At 54.1% G+C, this 12597-nt stretch overlaps 1 protein-coding gene across 2 annotated transcripts in view; it reads right to left on the bottom strand.

The window, feature by feature from the left end:
* FAM53B (family with sequence similarity 53 member B) overlaps positions 1–12597 on the bottom strand; it is a 116732-nt gene that overhangs the window by 45230 nt on the left and 58905 nt on the right. For both annotated transcript variants that reach the window (XM_017497853.2, XM_037727618.1), the window contains exon 4: positions 10113–10885. In XM_017497853.2, coding sequence (XP_017353342.1) covers positions 10113–10885 — 773 coding nt within the window. The remainder of the gene's footprint in view (positions 1–10112; positions 10886–12597) is intronic.

The following is a 12597-nucleotide window of genomic DNA, read 5'->3' as shown; positions in this document are numbered from 1 at the left end:
GCCTGCCTCACCCGCTCCATGTACAGAGCTCCAGCAGGGAAACAGGGGGTCCTTCAGTGCTACCACCCCGCCACTCCAGGGAATGGGTGGGGTGCCTGATGACCTCTGGTGACACATTACTGATGTAAGTTTGCCATTTACTGCTCACAAATTAAGCTTCTGGTGGTTGCATTATATTTTGGAACCAATCGTTTCTTTTGTTTTCCAAGAGAAATTTTTTTTTAGGCCACTCCTCCCCCTCCCAAAAAGGAATTATCCAAGAGCGCTACTATGTCTAACTTTCAAAGGAGGCATTGTTAATCTTTTGGCCATAAATAGGCAATTAACACCCACTCTGAGTCTAGTCGAACCAAGTTCCCACCGGCGTGGGGACTGCAGCAAAGGGTTGGTTCTTCGTGTAGCGTTTGGTTTCTGGTTTCTCGACTGTGGCTTGAAGCTGCAAGAAAGAGTGGTAATTCGGATGGCTGATACCACAAAAATAGTAGATAAATGGGCTCCTGTCAGCAGGAGAAATTCTCTATCGATGCAGTGCTTGGGGCGACAGAGGACCATGCTGCCTAAGGCAAAGTGGGCTCAAGTAAAGGCTTCACGCTGACGGGCCCGGGGGCCAGCGGCCTGCATGGTGTCGGGAAAAGGCCCGGTCAGGCGCCAGCTGTGCTGGGCTCTGGGCGCAGCTGTCTCCATGCCATGCCCATCTCAAGGACACACCTCTTTGTGCTTCCTGCTCTGGCCCTCGCTGGGCTCTCAACAGCCCACAGGCACCATGCTAACCTCAGGCTGGGGGGGCCTTCTCTGGGTGTCCTGGATAAGGAAGCAGAAGTAAGGCAAGGAATGCCAAAATCCTCCTGGGGTTGCCAGGCGTTCCTTTCCCTGCATCCTCTGAGGCCCAGCTGGAGATTACTCGGCTTCATTAGGAGAATCGAGGAGGCCATCACGGGCCCCTTGTTTCCCAGAGCTGCTGTCCCAGCTGTTGTAAACTGACCAGATGTGGCACAGTTGGGGCAAGATCCTGCGTGACACATATTAGAAACCATGAAAGAGTCCTCCTATGGCCCTAAGCTGCCCCCAGCCCTTGTCCAGCCCAGAGTTCAGAATGGGCAGCCACTTTCAAGTGGACAAGAACAGAGACACTTGGGCAAAGGAGTCAGAGGTTTGCAAACCGAGGGCTGACAGGACAGGATCAGGAACGGGGCCTCCACGGGGGGAAGAAGCTGCAAGGCTAGCGATCACAGACGCGCAGGCACTGTGGGTACGACAGTCCCGCGGATACCTTCACATGGAGACAAAACAGGTCATGGTTATCCACTAGACTGCATGTCTACTACTGACAGATCAAGAAGAAATACAAAGTGAGGGCTGCAGGTTAGGTAACGAGGGACTTCCGATCAGCAAACACTCAACAGGGCAGCTTAAGGAAAGCTGCCACCTTTGAGGGTTAGAGGACTGATTCTCTGCCCAGTGAAGCCTATGACTAGGATGAGCTGGAAGCCAATAACAAGATGAACCCTTCGGCCAGCCCGGCTGCTTTCACCGAGAGAACATTTCTCCAGCCCCTTATGCCTATCACCACTTCCGCTGCCCCCACCCTCTTCCAGCCCAGCTTCACGTTTGCCAGTAGCCTCCTGACTGGCCTCCCCACCTCCCCCAGAACCTACAGTCTATGCTGCTCACTGCTGTCCCAAAGGAGCTTTTTATTGCTCCCTGCTTAAAGCCTTCTGATGCTTCCACCCTGCACCCAGGGTTCCCGGTCACTCATTCCCTCTGCCGCTGCACACAGGACAGGACGTGAAGCAGCGACGTGGACCTTGCCCTCAGCAACCCACCCATAAGAACTTGCCCTGGAAATCTTCAACGTTAGGTATCAAAACGGTTTTTTCAGACATTTCTGAAGCAGTGCCTTGTACTCAACTCAGCAGAAGCCAACCCTGAGCCCTCCTGCGTGGGACATTTCACTGCCAGGAGGGGACACCGTTGCTCTGCTGGGCACAGCAGCTCAGGGCGCACTCGCCCTAGGACCTGGATCCCTCCTCCAGGTCAGGTGGAGCTAGCACCTCCAGAGGCCTGAACTCTCAACACCATCTCCACATGGCACAGTCTGGTCCCTGGGCATCTGTGGAGTCACTGGGCTGGTCATGTGCCCATCTCTGCTGCTCCCTCAAGTCCCAGACTTACCCAGGGAACTTCTGAGACCCCAAGGTATTGGGGCTCTGCCCTAGACCTGCTAATTCAGGCCCTCTGGGACAGGTCTAGTTGTCTGGCTTCCCAGACAACTCTGACTCCCATGGCGATCCCTGGGCAGATGAATGCTAGGTCAGAAACCCCGGGCTCAGAGCAGCAGGGCAACCGGCTCAGTCACCACACGGCCGGGTGGCAGACAGCCTCTCAAACCCAGGTCTTCTGACTCCAACTACAACTCTGTTCCAACCACAGTCCACCTCTGTTTCCCTTAGGACATGAGAGGCCTCTACCACACGGCGACAAGGCAAGACCCGGCCCTCAGAGTTACAGAGCCCTGCACTCACGCCCCTGCAGCACGGCTCAGCAACTCCGCCGCGCCCGCAGACTAGGCCTCCTTCCGGGGAGCAGGGATGCGGCACAGCACAGCACTATGGAGACAAGGAATTCCTGACGTGAGGCTGGTTCACGCTGACCAGCAGCAGTTCCCACCTTCTGCCAAATTTCTCTCCTTACTCCTAAAGTGCAACTCCCAATATGGCAGCCGACTCTTTCTGAGCACGTGTCCTGCGCACACAGAACTAGGCTCCAAGCACTTCATACAAATGAACTCATTTAATGAGTGAGACATTTAATGCAATGAGAGAAGGCGTACCACCCGTCCTCGTGGATGGGGAAACTGAGCCATGAAGAGTTGACTCCACGGGCAGGGCTCCAGCCTGAGGCCCCGCTTCCCACCAGCCCTGTCTCCTCGTCTCAGCCCATGCTCTCTGCTTCTCCTTCAGCAGCCTGGCAACGACCTGAGGGTTTCTCTAAACTCTCCTCTGTGGGCCCTTGGAACTGAACCAGTAAAAGGGGCAAGAGCCAGCTGGCCTACAGGCCTTTCTCTGGCTTCCACGAAGTTAAACTGGCCATGTCCTCAGATGTGGGGAGGCCTCAGCCTGGTAAGGCCTCGTTCTCCCTGCAGCCCATAGGCTGGGTCTCCCAAGCCTTTTTGCCAGCACCAGAGCAGGGCCTGCCTGGCAAACCAAGAGCGCTCCCAGCATGCCCGGGGCTCTCATCTGAGCAGCTGGCTTTGGAAAAGGCCCCTACTTGAGAGAGTCCAAGCCTCCTAGCTTCTCAAACACTATCTGCTCAGGATGGCTTTCAACTGAAGCGTGGAAATCACCAAGTGGCACTAAAAGCTGCCTCCCTAGCAGTCCCCAGGTGAACTCCCATTTTCCTCTTCCCCAGGAGATCAAAGCTACTATGTCAACACTCGCCCCGATCCCAATGACCTTAAGCAGATTGCTTGTGCAACCCCAGGGCCGTGACTAGAGTCAGCAAGGAGGGATCTGGGTGGAGGCTGCAGTCAGCTGAGATCTCACCACTGCACTCCAGCCTGGCCACAGAGCAAGACTCTGTCAAAAGAAAGGGAAGAAAGGGAGGGAAAGGAAGGGAGGGAAGCAGGGACGACGAGGACTAGCGCTGAAACAAGTCTCCTGGAACCCTGATGCCAGCATGCACCACGGGTGGCAGGATCCCGGCCCACCAAGAGTGGAGAGCCCAGGAGGCTGCCCAGAGCAGCAGAGGGGGCGACAAGAGAAAGGCGGCGGCAGGCCTGGGCTTTCTTTGTTCATCAAAGCTGGCGCCCGTTGAGTGCCAACCATGTGTCAGATCCATGCCACGTGATTCCTCCCACACTCATGAGAAACAGGCACAGTTATTCCCATTTTACAGACACAGACGTGAGGCCTGAGGCACACAGCTCAAAAGTGGCAGAATGGGGACGCAGCCCCAGTTATCTGACTCCACAGCTCCCAGTTCTCTCTGCCACACTCTCTGTCCCATGGGCAGCATTTCTCTGGAAGGGCCAGCTCAGCGGTCATCACCCAGGACCAAGCACAGCAGCAGGAGCACTGAGCGGGGTCAGGAGGCCAGGGCTCCCACTTTCCAGGGCGCCTCACTAACCGTGTGACTTTGGGCAAGGCCCCAACTCTCCCTGGACTCTGGAGGCCTCATCCTCAACTGAGAGGATGGATTAGAACAGAGATGGCAGATGACGTTTAATTACTCATGAATTAGCAATGGCGGCCAAGACTGACAAGGGGAGGATCCTAAGACCTCTGCTAAGTTCACCTGAAAAGACTGCCATGACTGATTAGCCGTGTCTGTCCCGAGCACGGAAGGAGGCGTGCTAGTTCAGCACCCAAAGCTGCCCCCTTGACGTCCCTCAACTCTGACAGTCCAGGTCTTACCGGCTCTCTTCCTTTGTTCAAGACTATCCTAACTATCTCCAGGTCAGAGGCAACTATTCCCATGTGCCTGCCCACAAAACGTTTTGCCTTTACTTGTATTTAGCATTTCTTTCATTCCAACGGGCTTTCTAGGGCTTTCCATGTCTACCTGTCTCACCAGATCTTCACACCGTCTGCAGTCGTGTTATAAGTGGTGTTTCACCTCTGAATTCCTCTACTTGCCGTCGGCGCAGCTCCCCACCCTGAGAGGAAGGCTGCTGAGGGTGCAGGGCGGCGGGAACCCTAGGCAGCTGAAGGGGAACAGCCACTGGCAGGGTGGACACAAGAAAGCCACAAAGGCGCGGGCAAGCTGGGCTTGCCACACAGGAAGTTGGCAAGGAAAGGCACAGCTGGCCTGCAGCTGCTGGGGGTGCCTGAGCAAGAAGTCATGCAGCCACCCCACATGGTGACCAAGAAGGGCCACTGTCCCTCAGAGGCGGCCCCCACCAGCACAAAAGATGGAAAGTGGAAGTTGGCTGGGGGGCTTGACCTGGGGAGGACCTCAGGTCCTCCAGCAAAGAGCTGCCGGTCGCTAATGAGCGTCCGCACAAGCTCTCACGACTTCCTGCAGCAGCCCCCCATCCTGCGCAGCCCCTATGGCCCTGCCCACCAGTTCTCCTGAACTCATCCCCAGGAACACGGCTCTCGGAGGCTTCCCGAAGGCGTGCTGGCATGCTGGTTTCTACCTCATGCTTCTTTTCTGCCCCAAACTGCCCCTGGCCAGCTTTCACGGCCCCTCAAACATCTGCTAACACAACAGTTGCTGCCTGTTCTGAGGCCTGCTCAGGGGGGTTCGGGCCTCGGTGTGTGGGCAGCTGCAATCAATCAAACCTCTGTTTCGGCATCCCGACCCCTCCCCGCAAACATCTTGCTTCTGTTTGAAGCTCTGAGAAATACAATTTGTTGCTCTTTCAAGCTGACCAGCTTGGAGTTAAAAATACAGCAGGGACTATGACACCCGGGGGACTGTATTCAATGGGTGATCTTTTTCATTGTTGCTTTTTTCTGAAATCTTCACTCATACACATGTGATCCCTGTCTAAATGGCCGCCTATAGCTCAAGTCTTGCTGGGAGCCAACCAATGCTGGGTGGTCAAACCAGGTCTCAAAAAAGCAGTAAGGGAAATGTCAGCAAAAGTCCTGCTAATAAACAACTCACACCCTCAGGCTGGGCCCTGCCCTCAATGGCACACATTGTCATATTGCAAAAGGAAGGCCACAGCGTCACAGAGAACAGCAACCAGACGGGATGAAAACACCACGTGAGGAGGGAGGCTGTGCAGGAGGTCCCGGGGCCAGCTGGAGTAGTGGTAACAGTGAAACGAGTCCTCTGAGCTGCCTGTGGGCAACTTGCTCTGTGGAACCGAGTGGTTGTAATTACAAGTCCAGGGAGGGCGGACACTGCTGCCCTAGGTCCTTGCGTCACTCTCCCCAGCAGGGCTTTCCTCACTAGTCAGCCTCCCCAACTGAGGACCCAGATGGCCTGCTCACCTGCGGCCTCATTCAGCAGCTCTGCCTGCTCTCCTGGCACTGGGTTTTAAGAAGACGTGAGCAAAGACCACCTGAAAGCCAGGCCTACACCCCACCCAGTGCATGTCATCCCCGAGAGACAAGAGCCCCCACTGCCGTTAACTGGACAGCTGTGCCCCAGGGATGGGCTCGGAAGGGGTGGGGTGGCCGGCGGGCCCCTGGGATATTCCACCCTAGTTTCAAGGGCGACAGACATGAGAATGCTCACACTCGGCCAACTTCCTCTGGCGAGGGGTGCGAATCTGATTCCGTCACCATTTCATAACCCTGGGCTCTGAACAGAGCTGACCGCAGGCTGAGCCGAGCCACAGGGCAGGCCTCCTCCCCATTTACCAAAGAAAAGCGATGAGGCAAGAAGGTGAACAAACAAGACAAAGTGGCATGAACAGAAAAGGGAGGATGGAACACAGGGAAAACGGTGGACAAAGAAAAAGAGGCATTCTCATAGCAGACCGAGGGCACCTCCCGGGAATGTTCACCCTCTGCTCCTCGTTCTGTTAGAAGCAGCCCACACCTTTCCTCCAAGTCCTGTGACTGTGACGATGATCACGGATGTTTGTCAGCACCCACCCTGGGCCAGCCAGTGCGCCGGGTGGGGCGTTTATGTACATACAGATACAGATGCACACACGTGCATATCAAAAGATGTGGATACACACACACAGCTATAGACACACACCCACATGGACCGACACACACATACACATAAGCGCGTTCTCCACACACGTCGCCTCCCTTGCACCTCCCAAGTCCTGGCCTCCCACATGTTAAGCAATTTGCCCAGGGCTTCCAGTCTCTGGCCCCACCTCTGGAGGCCTTCCGGTTTGTCAATGTCACCTTCTAAATGCAGACCCAAAAGTGAACACCACGCCCAGACGAGCCAACAGAGGGGACCAACAGAGCTTGTTTCCTCAGGAGGGACTGCAATGGCCAACCTCTGAGGTCACATCTCCTGACATCCCCTGCACAGGGTCTACACCCAGAGCGCCTGCTCCTGCTGGACTCAACTGTGGATACAGACAAGGGCAGGGCCTGGGACCTCAGCGCTTCTAGCCCTCTTACTCTCTCGGGTTCTCTCCCTGGTCCCTTTCCTGCCGGCGGGTTGGAGGGGCTCCAGCTAGCACGGCCCATCTGGCTACACCGTGTGATGGCCAGAGGGAAGCCCCCGTGTTCTCACACACACCCTCAAGATCTGCTCTGGGACCCAGTCGGGGCCTCTAGGGGAGCTGGGGCTCTTTAGAATGGCCAGCTGCTCCAAAGGTCTAACTGAAAAGGCTGTCTGCACCTTTAACCTGAGGCTCTCACACCCCTGGCCTCAGAGCCCACAGACGAAGGGCACCTTTACAAGAATGTGAAGTGTAGCCGGGCGCGGTGGCTCACGCCTGTAATCCCAGCACTTTGGGAGGCCGAGGCGGGTGGATCACAAGGTCAAGAGATCGAGACCATCCTGGTCAAAATGGTGAAACCCCGTCTCTACTAAAAATACAAAAAATTAGCTGGGCATGGTGGCGCGTGCCTGTAATCCCAGCCACTCGGGAGGCTGAGGCAGGAGAATTGCCTGAACCCAGGAGGCGGAGGTTGCGGTGAGCCGAGATCGCACCATTGCACTCCAGTCTGGGCAACAAGAGCGAAACTCCGACTCAAAAAAAGAAAAAAAGAACAAGAATGTAAAGTGTAGCTCTCACCCCCAAAGGCAAAGGTGTGAACCGAGATCCAAAGGCCCAGGAAAGAGAGGCCAGAGAACGGTGGAAGGAAGCGGGCCTCACCTGGAAGGTGCAAGCCTGCCCTTCCAAAGATATGGAAAGCCCAACTCCAAGCCTTACTTCCATGGGCAGGCAGGGCAGGCCCCATCCCCTTCTCAGTGGTCCCAAATGTTGAGTGAAGCCACAGCACGCAGATGCTAGGGTCTGTGGCCAGTGGTCCCACCTCAGTGGCCATCTGGCAACATGTTAGTCCTTGTACACCGGCAACACGCCCAGCTCATCAGGTTCCCATGCATGAGGCCCTGCAACGCCCAGGGCTCTTGACAAACACACAGGGATACCCTAGGTCTTGTTCTCAGGGCCCCATAGAAGAGCAAGGCCCACCTCCCCAGGCTAGAAATCATCTGATGGCAGAGTCTGACAGAGAGAGGGCTGGCCAGTGTCTAGACTCCTGGTGCGGGCATGGCTCAGCGTCCACAGGCCCAGTCTCAGGGCTCACATGCTTCCCAGAGACCCCTCTGTACTTTCCCTGTGCCCGGGACCCACTGCCAAGCAGGTGGCCAAGGACAGACAGGCTGAACCAGAGCAGGCTCCATGCACTTCCCAGATCCAGGAGGCCCGCCTGGAGCCAACGAAGCCGTCTATACAACTGGGCACAGCCACACCGAGCAATATTATTTTTAAATAGTTTCTCACCAAACGAGGTCAGGAAATGTCTCCAATGATGCCAGTGGTGTTATTCCAACTGTGGCTAGTAAAATATAATAATATGTATGCTGCTTTTATTACCTATCTAGCTTATTAGGTAATAAAATATGCTCGGCATTAAAAATTTAACTGAAGCCGTTATCATACCCAGAGCTCTGGACTGTGGGTTTTCGTCAGAAGTCACCCAAATCTGTCACCTCTCCAGCCTTTTTACCTATGTAAACTTTTCTAGAGAGGGGAAATTCCTCTGGGTATCCAATAAATGTGTTCAATTCCTGCCCAGCTAGTAAAGTCAAAAACGTCCACTATGCAGGAAAGAGAATGGCACACGCCTGGAGCCGCAATGGAAGAAACAGAAACTGGATGAGAGGCAGCTCCGCCCCACACCGCTGCAGGCCCTCCCCCAAGCGGATCGCACTGGCACAGAGGAGGCACAAGCATACCACCATCTTGCCCTCCTATTGCCCCAGCCAGCGCCCAGGCTCCTGAACAAAGGTGGCCAGAAAGTCTGGACTCGGGGCCAGGTATGCTCTGGACCTAAGACACCTGCACCCCTTCCCTTCCGGGTAGACCTCTATGTTAGGAGTAGGTAGTAAAGGAGAGAGGGGCAAAACCCCATGAAGAGAAACTGCACTCTCTTTGTAAAAGGAAAGAAGACCCAACTGAGAAAGCAACATCAGGCACTGAAGGAAGTCAGCTATGCCCGCCTGAAACACAGTGAGCACAATGATCCTGCCTGCCCTGGATCTGGCCAAAATGCTGAGTGACCAAGGCCAACCCCTCTGAAACCATCCTCACCAACAAGATGATCTTCACCCTCAAACCCAGTGAGGACCAATGTTTATAGAAACAAGTCCAGAAAAGATGATGGTCAGACCGTGGCATTAAGCAACTGACGGCGTCCTGAATGAACACAGAACCAAGCGCGTTGATCCCTGAGTCAGCGGTCATGGCGGCCAGCACCACTTCCTGGGCCTCACGATCACCTTGCCATCCCCAGCCACGACCAGAGGCAGCAGGCTCAGAGCCTCTCCTGATGACGGAGTATTAACTCCAAGTTCATCTCACTCAAATCAACATCCAAGATCAGTGTTAGCACAAGGCAGGGCTCCAAGACAAAGAGGATAAAGTCCAAGTGACAGGAGCATGTGGCCAGACACTTCCTCTACAGTGAAGGGCAAGGATGACTGCAGAAGCAGCTCAGAGGATACTGATCACAACTTGTCGGCCTCATATTTCAACAGTTTAATCAAAGGAATGAACTGCCCCCAGTCACTAGCTCTCAGCAACCATTACCCACAAGCCCAATCTCAGGATCAGCATCATCCAAGGGACACTGAATCCCAGTGTGTGTGAATGTTTCTTGCAGCAGCTACAGGGGTGGCTTCCTGGGAGAGACGGCTCCAGTGAAGGGCCAGAGGGGATTCCCAGTGTTTGGTCTGCCCACCAACGCCCCGCCTCTCACCATCTGGCTGCCCTTGTACCCCTAGCACTATGCTCACAGTGAAAGGGAATATTTGGTTGTAAATAGAGAGAAAAAAAAAACGTGTTTTAAAAACCAACTGGAAATAAGCTATCTTTGAACAGGTTTAAAAAACAAGGAAATTAACCAACTCCTGGGTATTTCGGAAACCAGAGTTCTATGCTTGTCTAGGATGGCCCAGAACCAGCAGAGGCTCCAGTGAGCACCAAGGTGACTCCAGGCTGCCAGGACTCTTACCTGTGCCATCTTGGCAAGGTCTAGAGAAGGCCTCTGCTCTTGAACTTCTTCAGGGCGCCGCCTTTTAACACCGACCTTCTTGTCATTAAGGACACATGGCTGGGAGCGGCTGCGGGAAAGGCCACTGGAGCGTCTCGCCAGCTCTGGCGTTGAGGCAGGTGTGCTGCTGGCTGAGGGAGGACAGTATTCCACAAAGGAAAACTGCTCGTGTGAGCAAGAGAGGGACCGCTGCAGGTCCAGCCGGCCCCCTCCCATGGGGTATGGGTCAGGGCTCCAGGTGTCACCTGCCTGTCCACAGGGGGCTGAGCCTGGCACCCCTTGGCAGTGCGGCCCTCCAAATCGGTGGTGGAGTCCTGCCTGGTCACAGGGGGAGGAAAGCGCGTTGGCCCGGGAAGGGAGGCTGAAGCTGGAGCTCCTCTGCATGGTGCTGAAGCCGTTGGAATAGCGCTGGACGCTGCCCCCGCTGTAGCAGCGTCTCTTTTCCACAGGAGTCCAGACTTTGGAGCCCAAGGGCCTCCATGATGTCCGGCAGCTGGACATCTCATCGGAGAAGGACAGTGAGCGGCACTGGCGCTTGCTAGGGGGTGCTGAGGGGTTCCCATTGTGGTCACTGATGCTGAGGTCTTTGATCAGACTGGTCACAGCACAGGCGGTCACTCCCTCCCGGTGCCACAGTGAGCTGTCCTTTTCAGGCAGGCATTCCCAGATGCTGGTGCTTGGTTGGTCAATCTGAAGGGGGCATTTCCTGTCCAGGTCTCGCCATCTGTCATTTTCTGGTTCATAAATGACAAGGAGAAAACAGAATTTGAGAAGGCCTTCACTCCAGCCCTCTATTAGCTCCACACCAACAGCCCATTTCAAACATAGCATCTTAAGAGCCAAAAGGCCCCTAGAAACCATCCAGTCCAACCGCATGTTACAGATGAGAAACCGAGGTTCAGAGAAGGGAGGTGAATCCCAAGGCTTTGAGTTGGAAGTGGAAGCAGAGCAGGGCCTAGAATCCAGATATACCCCTGGGACTCCTGATAGGGTTTTTCTTTCCAGTATACCACACTGCCTCCCAGGAGAATCCAAAGCAAATTTTCATCCAAAATGCCTTCTCATCTTATGGATGGGAAACCGAATCACCCTGAACCCTGCCCTGGCTGGCAAGAGTCAGGACAAGACGTGTTAAGTGCCGCTAGGTTCTCTGCAGCTCTCAGGACTGGGACTTGATGCCCCGGCAGAAGACCACAACCAAAAATGTCTCTCAACACCTCAGATGGCCAAGGACACAAGATGGCTGGGGCACTGCCAGGTTAGTTCACCCAAATGCCACCTTTAAAGCCTTTGCTAAGAATAGAAGCTGGAGCTTGTACTGATTTAGGTCACCTCCACCAAAATGCTCAACACCAATATCATCAATGGCTGCCAATCACAGCGCTTTCTCTGTGTTCACTCGATTTTTCACTTAAAGCAATTAAAATCTGTAAGGACAAGTCTTGGTCTTCACAGACTTAAGGGCACCACTTAAACTTATGTATTCAGGTCTTTACTTGAATACATGAATAAATAAGCTACTCTGCTATGAAATGCTACATTTGCACTTGAACCTTTATTTCTGTGAAATATTCAAGAACTAGATACTGTATTTCTACTATGGAATCAGGCACCATGCTGGGAATTTTAAGAGATGCAAAGATAAATTTGACATCGCTCCTGTATTCAAGTTTATAGTAGAAAAGCAAAGTTAGGAAATATGCCGTGCTGTCAGGGAACAACTCGTCAGCACTATTTCCTGGAACCTATATATATTTACAAACCATGCACATGTGGATGGCTTGAGCCAGTCAAGAGAGTAGAAGTGAGACCTGCAATGCTACTCGGTAGGTATTTAAATGCACGCCGGGTCTCAGAGCAATGCAGATCACTTACTGAGCATTTACCCTGGGCTGTGTCATCCACACAGCACCCTGTGTACAGGTACAATCACGGACCAGATGGGGAGACTGAGGCTTGGGGGACATTGAGCAACTAGCCCAAGGCCACATGGCTAATACCTGACAGGATGTACACCCAGGTTAGTCAGGCCCCAGAGCACAGGCCCTTTTCTGTACTACAAAGCGAGGGCCAGGAGCCCAGAATAAAAGCCAAGGCAGAGCTAACGGTGGTAGTCCTTCTTCTCAGGCATCCCGCCAAGGTCACGAGATAAGGATTGAGGGGCTGGGACCCTGGCAGGGAACATGGGAAGAAACTGTCCAGAGGCTGTCTTCACAGAGCGCCTCAGAAGCTGGAGATGCAGGAGGGAGACAAAAGCCCAGGCAAGTCGGCTGCAACAAAGCAGGACTGTCGCTAAACATCCGATTCATTCATCACACGCTGTTCATCTCACCTCTGAGATCTCTCAGGCCCTGACTACGGCAGGTCTCGATACCTGCTCCTCCAAAAATCAGCCAAAGTACCTTCCTGCAAGTTCCATTAGGATATTCAAATATGCTTCAGCACC

This window comes from Cebus imitator, unplaced genomic scaffold, assembly GCF_001604975.1.
Source record: "Cebus imitator isolate Cc_AM_T3 unplaced genomic scaffold, Cebus_imitator-1.0 Scaffold235, whole genome shotgun sequence".
Taxonomy (NCBI): Eukaryota; Metazoa; Chordata; class Mammalia; order Primates; family Cebidae; genus Cebus; species Cebus imitator.
Note: the sequence above shows the minus strand (reverse complement) of the source record. Positions and strands in the feature narration are given on the sequence as shown.